Source organism: Schistocerca serialis, chromosome 1 (genome assembly GCF_023864345.2).
Source record: "Schistocerca serialis cubense isolate TAMUIC-IGC-003099 chromosome 1, iqSchSeri2.2, whole genome shotgun sequence".
In the NCBI taxonomy this organism is placed as follows: Eukaryota; Metazoa; Arthropoda; class Insecta; order Orthoptera; family Acrididae; genus Schistocerca; species Schistocerca serialis.
This window is the reverse complement of record NC_064638.1, coordinates 1,154,325,277-1,154,347,385: the sequence shown is the minus strand read 5'-3', so window position 1 is coordinate 1,154,347,385 and position 22,109 is coordinate 1,154,325,277. Positions and strand designations below refer to the sequence as shown.

General features: G+C 38.0%; 1 protein-coding gene across 1 annotated transcript in view; it reads right to left on the bottom strand.

Moving 5' to 3' along the window:
• Positions 1-20,769, bottom strand: part of LOC126417923 (alcohol dehydrogenase class-3) — a 34,779-nt gene extending 14,010 nt beyond the window's left edge. Inside the window, exons 1-3 of the mRNA XM_050085154.1 lie at positions 20,614-20,769; positions 18,580-18,823; positions 6,034-6,131 (exon numbers count right to left, since the gene is read on the bottom strand). Coding sequence (XP_049941111.1) covers positions 6,034-6,131; positions 18,580-18,823; positions 20,614-20,634 — 363 coding nt within the window. The 5' untranslated portion in view covers positions 20,635-20,769. The remainder of the gene's footprint in view (positions 1-6,033; positions 6,132-18,579; positions 18,824-20,613) is intronic.
• Between the last annotated feature and the right edge of the window lie 1,340 nt (positions 20,770-22,109).

Here is a 22,109-nt window from a genome sequence, read left to right as displayed (position 1 = left end):
TACAATTTCTTCTTCTAAATCATAATCTTCACTTAGTTTTTCAGTTAAGTACTCAGTTAGTGCAGTATTTGCAGGACAGCTGTTGCAATGATGTAGCATGCAGTTTTGGTTTTCCGTGTTGCACACAAGCATCTTAATTAGGCCTTTATAAGATTCTTCAATTTTCACAGCATCCAGTAATAGTTTAACATTCTGGTGGATACTGCATACACATACAGTGTGTGCGCCTGCAGCACCAGCAAGGACACACCATTTAGGTCTCAAGAAACAAAATTTTGAAAATCCTACTTCTACCTCGGGATTCTCCCATTTGAAAGAATAATAGAGTTCTCTCAAGTTACACAAAATGAGTCTTTTTTGTATGTACACATTTTTTTGAGCACTTACTTTGTCTTTTGTTCCAGGTAGCTCTCTGGAACTTTCATCCTTTTCATAAAAATCTGTTACAAGTCTTACTGTATTTTCAGAAAGAGTTTTACCTTTTTTTTTGGACCAGGAGTTTCCAAAATACCCTTTTCAGATTTTAGCTTTCTAGCTTGTCGCACCATGTACTCACTTACATTAAATTCTTTCACCACTTTATTTCGACTCCAAGAATCTGGAACCAAGGTCAGACTCTGGATTTTTCTACACATCCCAACAGATGAAATCTTCGCTTTCATAAGAGAAATCATTGCATCAAAATCCTTGGCTTTCTCAACCACACTTGTATCTTATTCGTCATCATCAGAACTTGGTGCATCATATTTTAATGCTTTTGAAACCACCTTTTTTGCAGTCTTTTCAATACTGCTAACCTTCCTTTTAAAATAAGACCCTTTACTTTGTTGTGACAAGCCATGAAGCTTTATCGGTGTTAAACCTAAATTATCAAGAGCAATGTTTGTTTGTACGAGGGATTCATTTCTGGATTCCAATGATTCTAATTCAACCATGACTTCATCATCTGTTTCACTTTCATTGACTTCAACTCTTAATTTTTCCTCACAAAAGTTACGGCATGGTGAGCAAAGCTTTTGTCCAGGTTTTATGCTAATATTTTTTGTCAGTAAATGTTTAGAAAGATCCAAGCCTACACTTCTCAACAATTTTTTGATGGGCTTTTTGTGTTTTTAGTGGATCTACACATGTTGTTTGATACTTTTCAAAAACATTTAAAAAGTAGTAGCTGTGGTGTGAACATATATTCTTAAATTCACACAGATTAATTCCAGATCATAAGTGGATCCAATCTTTTTCTTCCTCACTCAATTCAGATACCGGTTGTAACTTTATTGAAGGTGTGTAGGTTGTTTGGAAACAGTCAGATTTTTTAAATAACCCTACACTACAGGTTTGAATATCTGATATACTAATTTCACTTTTGGTCTGATTACTGTTCTGGTTACTTTTATAGGATATTGAAAAAGAATCTCTGTAAACTAAGTAACAGTACTTACTGAAAGTTTGAATAAACTTAATAAAACACCATCCAAGCACTATTTAACACTGTAATAATTTTTTACTTCAAAACACAGGAGTAACAAAACAAAATCCAAGCGTACATTGTTACTCCAAGAAGACAAAAACTTATTTTCGGTGTCTAAGTCACTTGGTACTTCTATTTTTAAAATATAATTAATATTATTTTAAAAATTAGATAACTATTAAACAGGTTAAAAAGCTAACATAATTTTTCTTTTATCTAATAGCCTATACAATTAAGAGTATTTTAAAACAAATTTGAGCTTTCTATCAGGTCTGAGACTCTAGATATTGCAGTTTTTGTAAAACTAAACATCCGTTGGGGGGGGGGGGGGGGGGGGGGGGGGGGGGGGGGAACCTTGTACATTTTTTTTCATTTGGAAGATTTTAATATATCTTTATGGTAATTTTTTTTAACATTTAGATATAATACACAAACTTATTCCAAAATTTCATACTGATATCTTGAGTATTCTTTAATATACAAATTTTTGTTGTTGTGAGGACACGTTTAAGTTACGATTTCCGACTGCTGAAACAACGCAAAAAAAAAAAAAAAAAAAAAAAAAAAAAAAAAAAAAAAAAAAAAAAAAAAAAAAACACTATAAGAGATAGAGCAAAAAATTTTCCAAGTGCTTTCAGGATGATAAAAGAAGTAATTGTACCAAGTTTCATCAAAATCTGCCATGGTTGGTGTCAAGGCCTGGGTGACTTGACATGGAATGACCCCACTTGGAAATGGCTCTTTGTGATGTATTTATAAAATGAAAAATTCAACAGAGGAAATTATTAAAAATCACAGAAGAAACAGGATACCTGGTATCAACTTAAATTTAGGAATGGAAACTGAGTACTGCAAAGAGAAACCACTTAAAATAGAAATGAGTACTCTTACTTACTTCAGTGGCAAAGGGGAGAAGGTTGGCAAAGGAAGTAGCTAATCCAGAATTTAGGCCAAGTGAGATCCAGTTATCATGGGAAGGAAGGGCAGTAAAGATCTGCAAGTTTGATTAATTTCTTGAATTGCACAGAAGTGCAAAGAAATCTTCAAGTGGATGTCATTTACTGCGAAACATGGCATTTTAAAAGAAGAAATGTCACGAGATTAGCAAAAGCGAAAAAATTAACACTTCAATTTTTCACTATGAGCTCTAATTACTCTTATTTTATCATCCTTATGATGGTGGGAGTCACAAAATATTTTCACATTTAGTGGAGAGCTGCCAACTGAAATTTTGTGAAAAAATCTCACAGCATTGAAAAATGACTGTTGCAATGATTGCCACGCCAACTCCTTGCCATGTTCGTGACACTCCCATATTTCATATACGAAATAAACACCTCAAAATACAGTCGAGACCCTGAAACTTGGCGCCAATGAATAATCGTACAACTTTAGCAGATGCTTTAATCATAAACAATATAAAATGAGGTGCCTTTCTTTAAACTTTTTTTACGTCCTTTGTCAAGGCTGCATGTTAAGGATCCCATACCGAGCATCAAGAGGACATACAAGCATAGTGTAGGCTGTCTCTTTAGTAGGTATGTTCGTCTTCCAAGAGTTCTGCTGACAAAATGCAGTCTTTGGTTCCCCACCTGAATCATTTTCTATTTGATGGCCCTGGTTTATGTTATTCACAAATGAAATATCTAGATATTTAGCTGAACAGACAACCTTTAAATGTTTGTGATTTAACATGTAATCAACATTAAATGCAATTTTTTAAATGTAATCTTCTACAGGATGTGAGGACACATTGCTGCACCTTCACCATCAAGAAAATATTCTTGAGTTTCTCCCGGCGTATTTGATAATCAAAATATCCACGGGTGTGCTGCCGGTCTATAGTGTCCAACGGGCACAATATTTCGGCGATCATACATGTCGCCATCATCAGGTGAACTGATGGACTGAGCTCCTGTGAACGTGCCGGCACGGAGATCCGTACGCTAAGGCTGCTCAGAGGGAACTGGGTTCCCTGGGTTGGGAACCAGCGATGGGGTTAAACAAGAGTAAATCGAACAAACGTATAGTTGTGACGACCACGGCGGACAGAGCCATCACACCGACGTCATCTCAGACGCTGTCGCAATCTGTTCCGCCGCGCGACCGTGGTGCGGGGCGCGGACGGCGGAGGGAGTGCACCGCGGGCGGAGGGTATTTAAATCGGCCGCCGCCGCGACTGAACCCAGTTCCCTCTGAGCAGCCATAAGCCATAGCGTACGGATCTCCGTGCCGGCACGTTCACAGGAGCTCAGTCCGTCAGTTCACCTGATGATGGCGACATGTATGATCGCCGAAATATTGTGCCCGTTGGACACTATAGACCGGCAGCACACCCGTGGATATTTTGATTATCAAGAAAATAGATATAGCCTCTGTGCACTCCAGCAGTAATGTGGTTAAACCTCTCATCATTACAATGAGATTTGAGTTTCTCGTTTCTTAGCATGCAGCGTGGCAGTAAAAGTTGCTAAGAGTCAGCCAGCGTCATTTTTGGCAGAAGCATTAGCAAGTAGTGATGAGCCAGCAAAGTGGTTTTATAATGTGTGGGTGGTTGCATACACAAAGATTAGTCAATAATCAGCACAAGAGTCAGGAGTTTTGTCCATGACTGAATCGTTTATGAATGCTAGGTGTTATTACAATCTTTTGGTATGATATTATTCTGATTCCTACTGATGTTGAGAAAGGAAATAATAAACCAGTAGCAGCACCGTAGTCTGTTGTACTTTCTGAACTCCCTCATCCATAATTAAAAGTCATTAATTAAGGAATGTCAGTGTTGAAAAGGATATGTGTAATTCTCAATATCGTGAGGCAAGTGGTGCCTCACAAGGAAGTCCCTTTTTACTGCTCAAGGTCAACTCTAACCCTTTGCATCATGCAGATATCTTGTCTAAATCATTTTGTAGTTTGTTTTGACATCCTGATGATTTTACTAGATGGTAATTGATGGCAACATCTGCAAACAATCTGCTAGGGCTGCTCAGACTGCCTCCTAAATAATATATACAGATTAACGCCTGCAGAGAGCCTACAATGATTCCTTCGGGGAATTCATATTGTTTTAGCTTGTTTACCTTATCAAATTGATATACCTGTAGTACCTTCTCACATCCCTTGATGACATTTCTGAGAAGTGGTACTTACTTCAGCAGATTCTATTCTGTTCCTATTACAGATTGCTTTAAAATCTGGCCCTCTCTCACTGGTCAATTTGGTCAACGTGAGGTTTCCTCCTAACTTTTGTTTTGATACCTGCAATTTCTTGTGCTGTTTGCCTAAGCATCTTTATTAAATTTTTGCCCTTTTCATCTAACTATAAATTTTCAAAGATTAACTGTTGGTAATCTTTCAGTCTATTATGCTTTCAATTTAAAAGTAATTTAGGACAATCACATCCTGCAAAAGTCCTTTATTCTTTGATAAAATAGAGTCCATTTCAGCTGTTGGACCTTCCTAAAACCATTTTCATTTTACAAAAAACCAATTGTCTTTCTCAGGTACAGGTACACAAGTTGCCAGGTATGTACCACAGTCAAAAATTTCTTTAGTCGACTATTATCACTATTCTTTCACTCAGGTCAGAATAATGACACTGAATTCAGAAGTAATGGTATGGTCTTTGATAATGGCAACCATGCTACACATCAGTCTCCCATACCCTAAGAATTTGCTACATTTTGGCTGAGCTATACTTGCTGCAAACACATGCCAAGTCTTACCTGAGTCAATTTCAGAGCCCACGAGTTAGTAACATACTAAAGGAGTCCTCAAGTCTCCAATACAGCCTTAACTACAATATATTTATTGTTTTTTATCAGTACAATTAACTGCTTGACTGTATCAAAGTCAATATATACTTCAAACATTGCCAACAAATGCAATATTTCAAACTTTTTTTTTTAACTGAACCCTATTTACTGTACAGATGAAAACTAGACGATAACTGCATACGAAACTTGGGTGCTGACGCAAAGGTATACTTCAATGGTTTACTATCTCTTGGCATACAGATTTTTGCTCCAAACAAGGAATATATCTTGCAGTTAACGAAGTCTGGCACAAACTCTTTGTCTTTATTTACAGTTTACGATCATTGTATGCATGGCAACAAAAGGAATGCTGAAACCAGTAAACAATTTCATACAGAACGATGATATTTAACAGAATTATCTCTTCTGGAGTATGAAGGATGATGTGGATATAGATGCAGCTTGCCAAAATTACTACACTTATTACTCAGTTTTCTGCAGAAACTTCTATAACTTCAAGGGAGTCTTTCTATTAATATACACACTAGATAATTTTAATGTGAGAAGAATGGTTTATTAAATAAGACACACTGTTAAATAGTCACAAAACAACAGTAACCTTGCAAACAACAAGAATGATAACTTAAGTATTTGCGTAATAACTGCAATTAACTGAACAAGTGCACTTTACATAGTGCTATCCACAATTTTCTTTGAGGCCACCTCTAGCATCATGACTTATGTAACTGTGACCAAAGCAAATTTTTAAAATTCTTATTTCACTAGAAAAACAAAAAAAATTAAGTTTACCTGTGTCAAGCGTATTTTTGAGCACAGATTTGTCCTTGGAGAGTTACAGAACTTGCAATCTTTACATTGTGGAATGTACAGGGGCACTACATGATCACCTGAAATAAGAGAAAGATTTCTTTCCAAATCATTGTCTTAACAGACAATCTGGAGAGCTAATGAAAAACTAACTAGCTGCCATTGTATTAAGTCACTTCACAGCAATTATATCCCATGTGTAATTTCATCCTCACTCTCACATCAAAAACTGATGTTGCTGTAAGTTTTAGTGGTCCTTCAACTGCAATACTGTAAGACACAGCCCCATAAAACAAGTATGAAAGATCTTATCTCGCTTACTCTGTCTTCTGTAAGAAACACAAACAAAACGAAGCTAAAATTGCCAAGATGTTCCATAACAGTTTCCAAATTTATGGAGTTTACATTGCGTAGTAAGATTTAAGAGTGCCATGTTGTTACAACTTGGGATATGATAAATCTGTCACATCCCGCGTAGATTACACTGAACCAATGGGTAGAGAAAAGGTGAATACAAGAAGATTATGCACATTAGCTTGCAACAAAATTGAATTATCTATAGTTTAGACTAGGCAATACATAAAATATAAAAAAGCAGCAGACACATTAAGCTGGTGATATATTCCTAGAACGTGTTCTTTACTTGTGTGTTCTTTCTTTCTTTCGTTTGGCTTTCCAAAAATGCCAAAATTCTAAATTTAATTGTTACATACTGAGTTATATCACCACTGCAACAATTATCCTCAATGTCAAACACTTTTCAAGAAAATCATAAACACTGACCACAAATGTAGTAGTGTACTATGCATTAACAGTATTACAATTGTGCTTTAAGTTGCAGAGGATTTTTATCTAGTCACCAACACTAAATTTTTATCAAAGTGTCAAGTCTTTTACTTTTTCAGACAAAGCCTGTGTGTAACATGCGACATGGCCAAACCGGCTGTCCCCAAAGGAAAATTATTTAAAGCAACGTATTCAAGTTAGATATCTAAGTTACTCATCTGTCAACTGTCACCCTTGACCTGTTGCATAAACTGATAAAGAGGAGCAAAGCAAACAGGAGTATGATTTGTGTAAAACAGCCAACCAGTTGCAACAAGATTTAAAATCTTGTTGAATCCGGTTGGTTGTATTATACAAATCATATTCTTGTACAGTTGCTGTCTCACAACCTGTTTAAAATTGTTTGAAAACAGGAATAACTGCAATGAAAAAGTCATGTCAACATAATCATTACATGCTGTTATGCAATGAAAAATTTATAAACAGAATAAAATTATTGTAACACAAGACTTATTAATAAATAAAATAACATACAAAATCATTGCCTAATATGAAAGGTTCTTCAACTGTTTCGATAGAATTACTGATAACTGGCAAAAATATACATGTTCTGGGCTACAACTGTGTGTTACTTCCAGATATCAGTATATAACAGCTTAAGAAAGAACTAACAAACACTGCCCAAAGAGGCCTTGAAGGCTCAATGGTATCAACCAGCCACTGCATCATCCTCAGCCCTTAGGCATCAATGGGTGTGGATACAGAGGGCATGTGGTCAGCACACTGCTCTCATGGCCATTGTCAGTTTTCGTGACTAGTGTCGCTATTTCTCAATCAAGTACCTCCTCAATTGCCCTCACAAGGGTTGTGTGCACCCCACTTCCCAACAGTACTTGAGAGACCCAGACGGTGACCCATCCAAGTCTAACCGTGCCCAACAGTGCTTAACTTCGGAGATCTGGCGGGAACTGGTGTTACCACTTCGGCAAGGAAGTTGGCAATAGTTTATGAGACAAAACTAAAAGCCTGAAGCCATCTGTTGAGATGTGGAAGAGCCTCAACAGTCACCTGAATGTGTAGCCCTATGTCAACAATACTGAGTCTGCCACTTGCTAACTACTGAAATTTACTTTTTACTATTATTACATCATGATTCCGTTGGTGTGAAATCAGTTACCACTATGTCCAAATGAATTACATCAAATACAATGTATGTAAAAAGTAACTATGTATCCTGGCACAGCATATTTACAGGTGTACCAGACTCTACACGATACTTCTGCTTCTTGCAGCTACAGCTGAGTGTTTAACTACTAGTATCCCCTGAGGGAGATCAGTTTATGAATAAAAAAATATTATTATTAACACACACTTCCTGCATATTTCAACGTGGTTTCATTGGGTTACCGGCTTACTTATTTTGACACTTTTTATTGTGCTGATAATCTCTGTACTAGAAATTATGAGGAAGGTATGTACTGAACCAAACACATGCAGAACAATGTTTTAGCTGCTACAATGTACGGCTATGGTAATGGCAATTTTTGAATTTCATTTTGCAAACTGTGATCTTCCTTCTTTTTGTCCATCATTTCCCACTCATGCTTGTATGCTGTTACAACCCTAAAAGTGAAATGTCAAGTAACACTGGATAAACCAATAAGCACATGTGCGATTATGTCCAACAGACTCACTGACGGTTTCTGCAAAACATACAATATCAGCACATTTGTGTACTCATCCTGCTGTCTGCCATGCTTATTACAGATGATATTTTACACAGTTTAGCAATTAATAATGTCTTTTACTTAAACATGCTTCCTATACAATGAAAAAGTCCTAATAGAGGAATTACTGGTAGTGGCATTTGATTGTGTCTCTCTCTTTATCTGTTATAGTTATTTAGTTACTGCCAGTGCCAAACAGTGCTTTACTTCTTTCACAGTATTTTAAGAAAACACAGAACATTATTAGTTACATATGAACTGTATTAAGAATCACCTATAATAAAGAAAACACATAAGCAGTAAAATGTGCAACCAAATGTTTGGTTAACATGTAAGTTTCTGAGAAACAGCCAGTGAAACAGATGAACATAGCCTGACTTTTATATTTGTTTAGTATCATTTAACTTGCAGTGACACACACAGACATTGAATCTGCTGATGACAGTGAAACAGAACTGAAGCAGTCATGCAAAAAGAATAAATTGTGTTTTGTTCAATGCATAATCCTGCAACATATTTTTTTCTTTGATCTATTTTTTCCATTAGATTAATTACATATTCTGGAAGCACGACGCTCGTTCAGACTACAATCACAATGGAAGAGGAAGGCTGATGGGAAGGAGAGGCAGTGGAGAGAGGGGGGTTAACATTCTATTGAGGATGAATTCATTGAGAAGGCACTCAAGTCCAGATTAGGGGGAGTAAGCTGCCTGAGCCCTTTTTCAAGTAAAAATCCTGCCATTTGCCATAAATGATTTAGAGAAACCACAGAAACCTAAATCAGGGTGGCCACACTGGGATTTCAACCAATGTCCTGAATTCAGCTTCAGTTCACTAACTACAGTATCACTTTATTAAGTAACAATGGCTGTGGAGGATCTCAGAAAAAGGGACATACAACTAAGGTAAATCAGTATATAAGGACATAATGTTTGTTTAAATCTTACAGGTACTGTGACTTCAGACAGGGGCAAAATATTTCGGTCTGAATGAGGGAAAGTGACTGCAAATAGTCTCCAATTTACTAATTAAAATCAAATTTTGATGGCAGTCTTAATAAACACCAGTTGCTGGATCTGAAAAAAATCTATATGTGAAGCAAAGCTGCAACATTTATCCAAAGTTATAGAACATTTCTGACATTCCTGAAGTACAGAATTTCACAGCAAGACAGACATCAGAGAAAATAAGTGCTATTATTGATCCTGTACATCCCATCAAGGAGTACAACAGTGAAGGATGTGGAACGAACCAAGGTACACACAAGCAAGAGAAAAGCAACATTTAGAAGACAGTATTTAGTGCAGGTGGTACCCCACAGCTCTAAAGTATTTGTGGAGATTCATTAAATCACTCCTGCTGCCAAAATTTATTTCTGACCTCTAATCATTAGTAGTGCATGCACAAAAAGTTACAAGAAATAAATTTCAATATTTACTGCATAATATATCAGCTGCTGGTGACAACACAATATTTAGTTCCTATGGAAATCGGGTGATGACGGAATATATTAAGAAATAAGACAAAGTAGATGGGTTTTGCTATTTGGGGAGCAAAATAACTGATGATGTTCAAAGAAGAAAGTATATCAAATGTAGACTGGCACTAGCAAGGAAAGCATTTGTGAAGAAGAGAAATTTGTTAACATCGAGTATATAGCTTTAAGTGTCAGGAAGTCTTTTCTGAAAGTATTTGTATGGTGTGTAGCCATGTGCGCAAGTGAAACATGGGCGATAAATAGTTTACACAAGAAGAGAATAGAAGCTTTCGAAATGTGGTGCTACAGAAGAATGCTGAAGATTAGATGGATACATCTTGTAACTAATGAGGAGGTTGTTGTTGTTGTTGTGGTCTTCAGTCCTGAGACTGGTTTGATGCAGCTCTCCATGCTACTCTATCCTGTGCAAGCTTCTTCATCTCCCAGTACCTACTGCAACATACATCCTTCTGAATCTGCTTAGTGTATTCATCTCTTGGTCTCCCCCTCTGATTTTTACCCTCCACGCTGCCCTCCAATACTAAATTGGTGATCCCTTGATGCCTCAGAACATGTCCTACCAACCGATCCCTTCTTCTGGTCAAGTTGTGCCACAAACTTCTCTTCTCCCCAATCCTATTCAATACTTCCTCATTAGTTATGTGATCTACCCATCCAATCTTCAGCATTCTTCTGTAGCACCACATTTCTAAAGCTTCTATTCTCTTCTTGTCCGAACTATTTATCGTCCATGTTTCACTTCCATACATGGCTACACTCCATACAAATACTTTCAGAAATAACTTCCTGACACTTAAATCTATACTCGATGTTAACAAATTTCTCTTCTTCAGAAACGCTTTCCTTGCCATTGCCAGTCTACATTTTATATCCTCTCTACTTCGTCCATCATCAGTTATTTTGCTCCCCAAATAGCAAAACTCCTTTATTGCTTTAAGTGTCTCATTTCCTAATCTAATACCCTCAGCATCACCCGACTTAATTCGACTACATTCCATTACTCTCGTTTTGCTTTTGTTGATGTTCATCTTATATCCTCCTTTCAAGACACTGTCCATTCCATTCAACTGCTCTTCCAAGTCCTTTGCTGTCTCTGACAGAATTACAATGTCATCGGCGAACCTCAAAGTTTTTATTTCTTCTCCATGGATTTTAATACCTACTCCAAATTTTTCTTTTGTTTCCTTTACTGCTTGCTCAATATAGAGATTGAATAACATCGGGGAGAGGCTACAACCCTGTCTCACTCCCTTCCCAACCACTGCTTCTCTTTCATGTCCCTCAACTCTTATAACTGCCGTCTGGTTTCTGTACAAGTTGTAAATAGCCTTTCGCTCCCTGTATTTTACCCCTGCCACTTTTAGAATTTGAAAGAGAGTATTCCAGTCAACATTGTCAAAAGCTTTCTCTAAGTCTACAAATGCTAGAAACGTAGGTTTGCCTTTCCTTAATCTTTCTTCTAAGATAACTCTTAAGGTCAGTATTGCCTCACGTGTTCCAGTATTTCTACGGAATCCAAACTGATCTTCCCCGAGGTCGGCTTCTACTAGTTTTTCCATTCGTCTGTAAAGAATTCGTGTTAGTACTTCGCAGCTGTGGCTTATTAAACTGATTGTTCGGTAATTTTCACATCTGTCAACACCTGCTTTCTTTGGGATTGGAATTATTATATTCTTCTTGAAGTCTGAGGGTATTTCGCCTGTTTCATATATCTTGTTCACCAGATGGTAGAGTTTTGTCAGGACTGGCTCTCCCAAGGCCGTCAGTAGTTCCAATGGAATGTTGTCTACTCCGGGGGCCTTGTTTCGACTGAGGTCCTTCAGTGCTCTGTCAAACTCTTCACGCAGTATCGTATCTCCCATTTCATCTTCATCTACATCCTCTTCCATTTCCATAATATTGTCCTCAAGTGCATCGCCCTTGTATAGACTCTCTATATACTCCTTCCACCTTTCTGCTTTCCCTTCTTTGCTTAGAACTGGGTTTCCATCCGAGCTCTTGATGTTCATACATGTGGTTCTCTTATCTCCAAAGGTACAGAACAGAATTGGGGAGAACAGGAATCTGTGGCACTACTTGACTAGAAGAAGGGATTAGTTGATAGGACATGTTCTAAGGCGTCAAGGGATCACCAGTTTACCACTGGAGGGCAGCGTGGAGGGTAAAAATTGTAGAGGCAGACCAAGAGACGAATACACTAAGCACATACAGAAGGATGTAGGTTGCAGTAGGTACTTTGAGATGAAGAAGCTTGCACAGGATAAAGTAGCATGGAGAGCTGCATCAAACCAGTCTCTGGACTGAAGATAACAACAACATGGAAACCTTATAGCCTAAGAAACACTCCTGATTTATTATACCTGCAAACCATGTTAATGTCAAAATTTAATACTTTAAAGAATTTATTTACAACTTAACCAGCTTATCTGAAAGCCACTTTTCAATGAACATTTTACTTCCTCAAAAAACTTTATACTTCAAAAGTTATTCATACTGTGTTTAAAATTTTTGGATCTTAAACTCTTGCCACTTAATTCTTTTCAATACCGCATGCGACAGTTTCGTAGCCCTGGTTTTTCTGTTCCTGAAAATGCGTATTTTCACTAAAACAATCTGTTTGTTTATTACTCTGATTGGAAAATTTCACTTCCTCGAAACTTTTTGGCGAATGTTGGTAATCACAGTGGACATTAAAATGGCTCTCCCATGAAATAATAATGTTAATTTTGTCATTTACTAATTACATCAAATTCACTTCCTGGTTGGTTGATTTGGGGGAAGGGACCAAACAGCCAGGTCATCAGTGTCATCGGATTAGGGAAGGATGATGAAGGAAGTCTGCCTGTCCCTTTCAAAGGAAGCATAACAGCATTTGTCTGAAGCAATCTAAGAAAATAACTTCAAACCTCAACAAGGATGGCCAGATGTGGATTTGAACCGTCATTCTCCTGAATGTGATTCACTTACTGCCTGTTCTTACAGCAAGACCTTTTAATTTTCCTGGCTTTTATGTTAATACCTAAAGTGGAATATCTTAGTATTTTACTGTTTTAAAGTCTATAAATAGGGGTTGCGCACATAGCATCAGGTAGCCACTAAGTGTCAGCGTTTATTAGTAGTAGTAGTAGTAGTAGTAGTAGTAGTAGTAGTAGCAGTAGCAGCAGCAGCAGCAGCAGCAGCAGCAGCAGCAGCAGGAGTAGTACAAAATGTCACGTCAGTCATGCTTGCATGGCAGTAAGAGCATACAATTCTAAGTGAATCTTTATTATATAAATTTCATTGAATCTCAATACATGCACAAATGATTCATTGATTTTAGCCACTTGTGAAAATATTGGACATTCTACAAGGCCGTGTAGCTTACAGACCTTTGCGAAGATATAGAAGTCTTATAGTTTTAAAAGCTGATCATCAAAATAAACTGTGTCAATAAACAAGAAGAGAACTTAAAATGAAATTCCATAGTGTTGTGTATATCATTAGATAACAACCCTTCACCTTCACCACCACCACCACCATGACCACGACCAACCACCAAGATTAAAGCAGAATATCCACAAAATGTGTGAGGCAGATGTTTGTAAAGCAGGTTGGTAAGTTACAAGTGGTGTCAAATAAAATATAAGCCATCCCGCATCAATACCATCAAAGGGAAACACAGCAAGGAAATTGGACAGGAGTTTAGCACTAGCGAGCTAGCTGTGCAGAATGATGTGAAGGGATGTGTGCTGAGAGGAGGGGATGGAAGGACAGATGGAACAGAGAATGAGAGTGACAGGAGAGAGAAAAGTGAGAATGCAGATTAAGACTCGGGGTCAGTAAAAACTGAGGCAAAGAGGACTGTGAGATCAAATGGCTATTCGGGGAAGCATTGGGTATGGGGTCCATACAGAATGGAACATGAAGAAACCATCAAAGCTTTAACTACGGTGTGTTCAACAGCTTGTTTTGCCATTGGATCATAAACTTTGCTCTTGACATTCATTCATATGATCAACTGTTCCTCAACTTTATGTTTCTGGAGTACAGCCAATAGCCTTTTTTTGTACCACACACACTTTTTCATGTTGTCACCAGCCAGACATCTTTAGGTGATATGACAGATTAGTCAACTCTTGGTCATTAGAATATTGATAATCAAACTTCTTGTCAAATGCCTTGAAAAAACCTTGATGAATATAAGAAATCCTATGCGTTTTAGTACACTCCATAATAAAAGTAAGCGACCGTCAAGACAGATCTCTCCACAAACAAACTGCAAATTAATGTCGGGGGCAAATTGTTAGGGGAAGGTACAACACAGACCCTACAGCGTGACTTGAAGGAACCTCAGTCCAAGTTCAATTTTCACATTTCGACAGCTTAGTTAATTTTACTAAAACAGTATTTTTCTCATTGCAGACTGGGCTCTCAGTAACAGATGTTTGTTTATCCCACATAATAGCCACTGTTAGTCAAGAATACTACACGGTAGGCCTCACAGCAGATTGTATATACGTGAGGATCTGCATGTTATATTTTTTGGGTGTATATCACAGGTTTGCTAATGTGGATAATCTGATTTACAGTCCGCCCCGGTAGGTGAGTGGTCAGCACGACGGAATGTCACGCCAAGAGGCCCGGGTTCGATAGCCGGCTGGTCGGAGATTTTCCTCTGCTCAGGGACTGAGTGTTGTGTTTTGTTCTAATCATCATCATCATCATATCATCATCATCATCGACACGCAAGTCGCTGAAGTGGCTTCATCTAAAAAGACTTGCACCAGGTGAAGAGTCTACCTGTCGGGAAGCCCTAGTCACTCGACATTTCATTTTCATCTGATTTACACATTGACACTAAGCTAGGTTTTCCCTAGTGATGGTATGTTCAAACAAAAAGCAAAAATCTTGTCACTGTCATTCAGAATGGGAAACTGATTACATTTTTACCCAGGTAAAGGACAGATGTATTTGTATATTGTGACACGCATGTGTATGCATACTGTGCTATGCAAGTGCAAACTTCACTTCAACACCTTCACTCAGGGACTGAACAGGAGTTCCCACAGGATTCTGCTCCAATTAAAGATGTAAAGCAGCTAAAATCCAAATTTAATGCTCAACAATCAACTTTTTAAAACCACTGAATTAGAATGAAGCAGCTTCTGAGGCATCATTCTGAGCATCAACAATTACTGCACAGAAGAAACCATAGGAAGATGGTGACAATCAAAACTTCATATTCATTATTTGATAGTTTCAGAAATATGATTTAATTAAAATTCCATTTCACTTTTACTAGAAATGATGGGTGATCAACAAATATAAGATTTGTTGTAGTGTTGTTATTTCTATACCAGTTTCTTTTGATAGGTCAAAGTATGATTTAAAAACAGTATGGTAGCTCAGAAGCTTCAGAAGTTTGGTGACCACTTGTTTACAACCATTGCAGATGGTTCTAGACAGCAATTATGATTGTACTTTTAATATAGGTGAAACATTATTTTACTTGGGAATTATACATGCACAATAATTTGTGGCAACTTATCCCTGGCTACAGAACACTTTGAGAAAGGGGGGGAAGAGGGGGATGCGATGGGTGGATGGGAGGGGCTGATACAGTTTCAGAGAATAATTTAACATTTCTCAACAATGTGGTCAAGTGAAAACATACTTGTGAAAGATACTATTATAACAACAAAACTTTACCTGCTGTCAACCAATGGAATTTACAAAGAATGTTCACCTACTAGGTTAGACCTAAATGATGCTACGAAATGAGCAACAGAGATGGTGCAACATATGTGCCAAAATATGTCAAAGTGAAAAAATCATCTCTTGTGCAACTTTATGAATACAATAATTACATGCCCTCATGGCAGTATAGGTATGTCTCAAATTTTCTTTAGATTGGATATTGACATTTATGCTGGAGGTGGTTTTTTCACGATTTTGTGGTTTGTGTTGGTAGTTGAAGTTCGTATTTACTAGTTTATGGTGGTGGGTATCATGGAGGGTGTAGTAGTTATCTTGGTCTTGTTAGGTTTTGATAAAACTTAGTTCTGCTACTTGTAAGTTGTTTATGCCGCTGTCCTCATTTGAGTTACATAGATCAAGTGAAATTTGTGGTGCTGTGGTTTCTAGTTGGTGCAGGTTCCTGGTATAATTGTCTTTGCGTGAGCTGTATACATCGCGCGAAATGTGCGATACCAACCGAGTGGTTTTTTTTTTTTTTTTCCTTTTCTTTTTTTTCCGCTGGGCTGATTGTTTTCACGTGCACCCTTTCTGAGCGAATATTTGTGTGGAACGGTGTTGTGATTCTTGCTGTCACATACATAGTTTGCTCCTGAATCTAACCCCCTACTTCACACAGTTGTCCAGTTACTTTCATTTTATCACTTTAATTAAATATTCTGCATGTTGCTAATGTTTGTTCATGGGTGTAATGAGTAACGTTGTAGTCACCACATTGAACATTCTTGAAGTAGAGGTGTTTGCCCTCCGGATGGTGTCAAGTCAAAGCACATGGGTGGTATCCCAACTTTCAGTAATCCTTTACTCATTCCTGAAGTTTCTGGTTTTAGCTTATACACTTAACAGTAAATAAGCTCTCATTTAAAACCCATTTGTAAAGTTTACTACACACCCCTAAGTGCATTTTTACCTTTTTCATTTCCTTTAGCCACTGTAACATTAACTATCTACATACGAGGACAGTTTTTCTCGGTCAATTTTGGTTGAAAAAACCGGAAATTTCTTGTGGAATATTTTCAAACATTCCCGCTTCGTCTCGTATAGTTTCATTGCCTTCCGACAGGTGGCAGCGCTGTACGAATCTGTTAAAATGGCATCTGTAACGGATGTGCGTTGCAAACAACGGGCAGTGATCGAGTTTCTTTTGGCGGAAAACCAGGGCATCTCAGATATTCATAGGCGCTTGCAGAATGTCTACAGTGATCTGGCAGTGGACAAAAGCACGGTGAGTCGTTGGGCAAAGCGTGTGTCATCATCGCCGCAAGGTCAAGCAAGACTGTCTGATCTCCCGCGTGCAGGCCGGCCGTGCACAGCTGTGACTCCTGCAATGGCGGAGCGTGCGAACACACTCGTTCGAGATGATCGACGGATCACCATCAAACAACTCAGTGCTCAACTTGACATCTCTGTTGGTAGTGCTGTCACAATTGTTCACCAGTTGGGATATTCAAAGGTTTGTTCCCGATGGGTCCCTCGTTGTCTAACCGAACACCATAAACAGCAAAGGAGAACCACCTGTGCGGAACTGCTTGCTCGTCATGTGGCTGAGGGTGACAATTTCTTGTCAAAGATTGTTACAGGCGATGAAACATGGGTTCATCACTTCGAACCTGAAACAAAACGGCAATCAATGGAGTGGCGCCACACCCACTCCCCTACCAAGAAAAAGTTTAAAGCCATACCCTCAGCCGGTAAAGTCATGGTTACAGCCTTCTGGGATGCTGAAGGGGTGATTCTGTTCGATGTCCTTCCCCATGGTCAAACGATCAACTCTGAAGTTTATTGTGCTACTCTTCAGAAATTGAAGAAACGACTTCAGCGTGTTCATAGGCACAAAAATCTGAACGAACTTCTCCTTCTTCATGACAACGCAAGACCTCACACAAGTCTTCGCACCCGAGAGGAGCTCACAAAACTTCAGTGGACTGTTCTTCCTCATGCACCCTACAGCCCCGAACTCGCACCGTCGGATTTCCATATGTTTGGCCCAATGAAGGACGCAATCCGTGGGAGGCACTACGCGGATGATGAAGAAGTTATTGATGCAGTACAACGTTGGCTCCGACATCGACCAGTGGAATGGTACCGTGCAGGCATACAGGCCCTCATTTCAAGGTGGCGTAAGGCCGTAGCATTGAATGGAGATTACGTTGAAAAATAGTGTTGTGTAGCTAAAAAAGATTGGGGAATAACCTGGTGTATTTCAATGCTGAATAAAACAACCCCTGTTTCAGAAAAAAAATGTGTTGCATTACTTATTGAACTGCCCTCGTACTTTACTCCTTGCTATTTTTGTCCACCTTCTTTCAAAAATCAATCTCTCAGACACAAACATTCTCCACGCCACAACCTGGCACCACATTTACTTGCAATCTACACACTGAAAGCCACTGTGAAATGCATAACAGATGGTACGTCCCAATGTACCAGTTATAGTTTCTTCTCATTCTGGTCACGTATGGAGTGCAGGAAGAATGTTTGAATGCCTCTGTGTGTGCTATACTGATTCTAATCCTTTCCTGACAATCCTTATGTGACCGAGACATAAGGGTTTGTATTATATCCTTAGAGTCACAATTTAAAGCCAGTTCTTTAAACTTTCTCAGGACACTTTCTCGGTATAGTTTATGCCTATCTTTTTTCAGATTATCTCCTGCCCCCTTGGACACAACTTTGTTACATTTAAATTGTACAGTTTGGTCTGGATATAAGTCGTTTGTTAGTGTTTAAGTAAGCAAAAGAAAAAAGGAGGATGAAAGAGTTGTCATGAAGAATCCTGCTTACCTGGCTTTACAGAGGTCACACCTTCACCAATGCTTTCCACAATGCCTGCTCCTTCATGTCCAAGAACACATGGAAAAGTGCCTTCAGGATCATGACCATCAAGAGTGTATGCATCTGTGTGACATATCCCTGTTGAAGTTATCTTTACACGAACTTCACCAGCTTTTGGAGGGGCTACTTCTATGGTTTCAATAGACAGTCGTTTCTTTTCTTGCCAAGCAACAGCTGCTCGGCATTTTATAACCTACATAACGAAAAATTTAAGTGAAACTTGAATAAGTGGAACAACCCTATTTATTTAAAAAGTACAGGCAAATGAAGTGTTAACATGAATATGATACATTAATTAAAAAGAAATATTCAGTTGGTTCGTTTTAATTTTGTAACAATGTTAACATTTTAGTCACACTACACTGTACTGAAAACCTTAAAAATGGGTACAAGTACTAAATACATAAAATGTTCAAGACTTAGTGACATTAACAAGAAATGGATAATCCACAACTAAATATACATTTTGGTCAACTCCCACTGTTTCTATCTGTTTTTCTACAACCGCAGCACTTACTAAGAGTGATAAAATGTTTCCTCCATAGTGTGCCCCAAGGGTTGCTCGAGAGGTATGAGGGCTACAATATCTATTGTCAAACTTTTCTACTGATGCCACACCTTTGATAGAAAATTAGAGACTTAGGAAATTCATGGGAAACCAAAAGGAAAATGGCTCGACAGGCACTGAATCACTAACTGTCTGAAATAATGATTCCTTAGGCCACTGTGCAGTGTCAATTGCTGAAACCATTCCAATATTTTCCATCAGCCATGTACCCCAGGAAGTTGATACTCCTTCATTCACAGATTTTATCTTAAGCAGTGCACTGTAACAATATGCAGGGTACTTCTCGGAAGTCAAAACAAGTAAATTTGCATTTCCTAAACAAAGTAAACAGAAACATACTTTCCAAGCATAAGGCAATTCTGCAGCAATACAATGACGTTACACTGTACAACTATTTGGACAGTTGGTCTACTTTGATACTACCAGTCTTCGATGCACCACACACATTTTCACGCAGATCACGCATGATACACTATTTTTGTGTAGGCCTTTAGTAGTTATTCAAAGTTTCTATACATTTTTAAGAACTTGAAACTGAATGCACAGAAACTATGTGCACTTTACAAGGACAGAGGAGCAGAATCGGAGCCAAGTGCAATAATGTAGGTACTGGAAGGGAAATGTAATAATAAAACTTTATTACAAATGGCGAACATAGCTGCATAAAGACAATTATGATAGGTATTTGTGAATTGTTGCCATTTCTACGAATCACTTCCCCGTGCTATGACCATCAGACAGCACATTGCTTCAGTTAGTTGCTGAAAAAGTGCATGTAATGGGTGAGATTTCTCTGGGAGTAGAGAATCTACATTTTTTTAGTCAGGTCCTACCCAATATTTATGGGGTTCCTCATTTTTACCTTAAAATTGAAAAAGAATGGGTTTAGTTTCACCAGTATATCAATTGCGCGTTCCCGAGAAAAATTTAATTATTTAAACAACCATTTTCAATGACCACAAGAGAAATCATATTCGCTGCATGTTGTCAGGCCATAGAACATGAATTTTAAACGCAGTATTTCAAGAGGCTAAGGGGAATGCTGCTTGCATTTTTCAGTAAATATTCTTTGAACCGTATTCTAACACAACGCACCATAGCAACCGTGAAACGCATTGCCGTTCTAGCAATCATAACAATTAAATAGAAACAGGGGGGGGGGGGGCATATTTCTCCACTGACGGAATAATGCTGAATCTAATCTCCAAGACTTTGTTTCTCTTTGCTGTAGGGGCATGGAAGGTTTTGAATTCCCAAATCAAAACATGGTTTTCACATTAAATTCACTGATTTACACAAACTGCTTTTTTTACTGTCTTGTTGTTTTAATAGTTAAGTACACTTATTTATGAAGAGCCGGTATGTGTCTTGACAGTTATCACCAACGGTTGTTAGCAAAATTGCAGGCTCTTTACCTGTCCGGCCGTCGATGCCATTTTCAGACCACGCGTAAAGTCGGTGGATCGATCGATGTCCCGCTTAATTCAGCACTCTCTTTTGCTTTATCATTTAATACAAGTACTTCGTCAAGGTTATCGCACAGGGCGCCAAGCATACTCATTAACAAACCTTGAAAGATATCACACTACGGAACTTCAAAGTTTTTGTCCAACATCGCTACTAGCGCCACTATATATACTCTATGACTGGCGTCGTAATTCATGATACTTTCTTCAGATATTTACGTTTTGTAGGCTGATGTCTCTCTTTCCTTTGTTATACAAACTTTTAAAAGTCTTTAATGACATACACTTGCAAGAGGAATATGCAAAAAGGTCTTATACCTAACAGCTTATATAACATTCTTTTTTATGTTTCTTTTACAAGTTAAATGTGAATGTTATATTACCTTACATTAATAAGGATATATAACAATTTGTATACCGAAGTATAATGAATACCTACACATGTGAGTAACATGTATTGTACACTCGCAGCTTTTATGAACAACTAATGGGATTAAGTTACATATTTTCATGCACAAGGCACCGTGAGACAGAGGAAGCAGTTTTGTAGCATGTAGGAATTCATAGATTTTTTAAGCATATGCCGTAGTTGAGAAACACACGTGTCTGACTAATCGGTTGTACTGTTTTGTTCCTGCATAGTACACTTTTTTTTTTCTTTTTTGCACGTACATTCTCTGAAAACCATTACTGTACGAAAATTAGCACAGGGTTTGTTTTGCAATTGGTGACTGAAATTCATACAGTTGGAAATTCGGTTGATAACAGAAATTAAAGAAGTCTTTTAAAAAGTATTGTATCAGTTAATTCTTGCCAGTTGGCCTCTCCTGCCTGTCCTTACACGTTTCAGTAGTATGTGCCTGTGCTTCTCAAAGTCCCCACATTCAGATAATATGTGGTTCAAATTTTGGTTACCTCCTGTGCATGGACACATGGCCTCATTGGTTAATCGGAATCTGTGATATTAAGACTTCAGTTTCCCATGTCCCATTAACATGGCTGTGAAATTAAGAGATAATGGTAATTTGATCACCACTCTGGCGTACTATTGGAAAATATACTTTTGTAGTGATGCCCATTTGTTCAGAACTACTTTTGTGAGATGTGATTCATGAAGGTATTAGGATGTTTGATTTTTGCTAACCCTCCTGTGATCTTGATGCCTCCTCTGCCAGCTAGTCTGCAAGTTCATTTCCATGTAAGGATGTTTGAGCTTTAAGGGAACTTGCAGTGCTTTATATCAACAGTGTTAAATTTTGTTACTTCACTTCCCTGTATTTCAACAACCTCTGTAGCAATGAAATGACTCCTTCACAGGTCATTACATATTATGTTATTAGTGTACTGAAATAAACTTATTGCATTTTAGCCACTGGTTTGGGAAATAAAGTTCATCAACCATACGGTTAAACTTTTAAATGATTTTTTGTACTTTCTCCAAAATA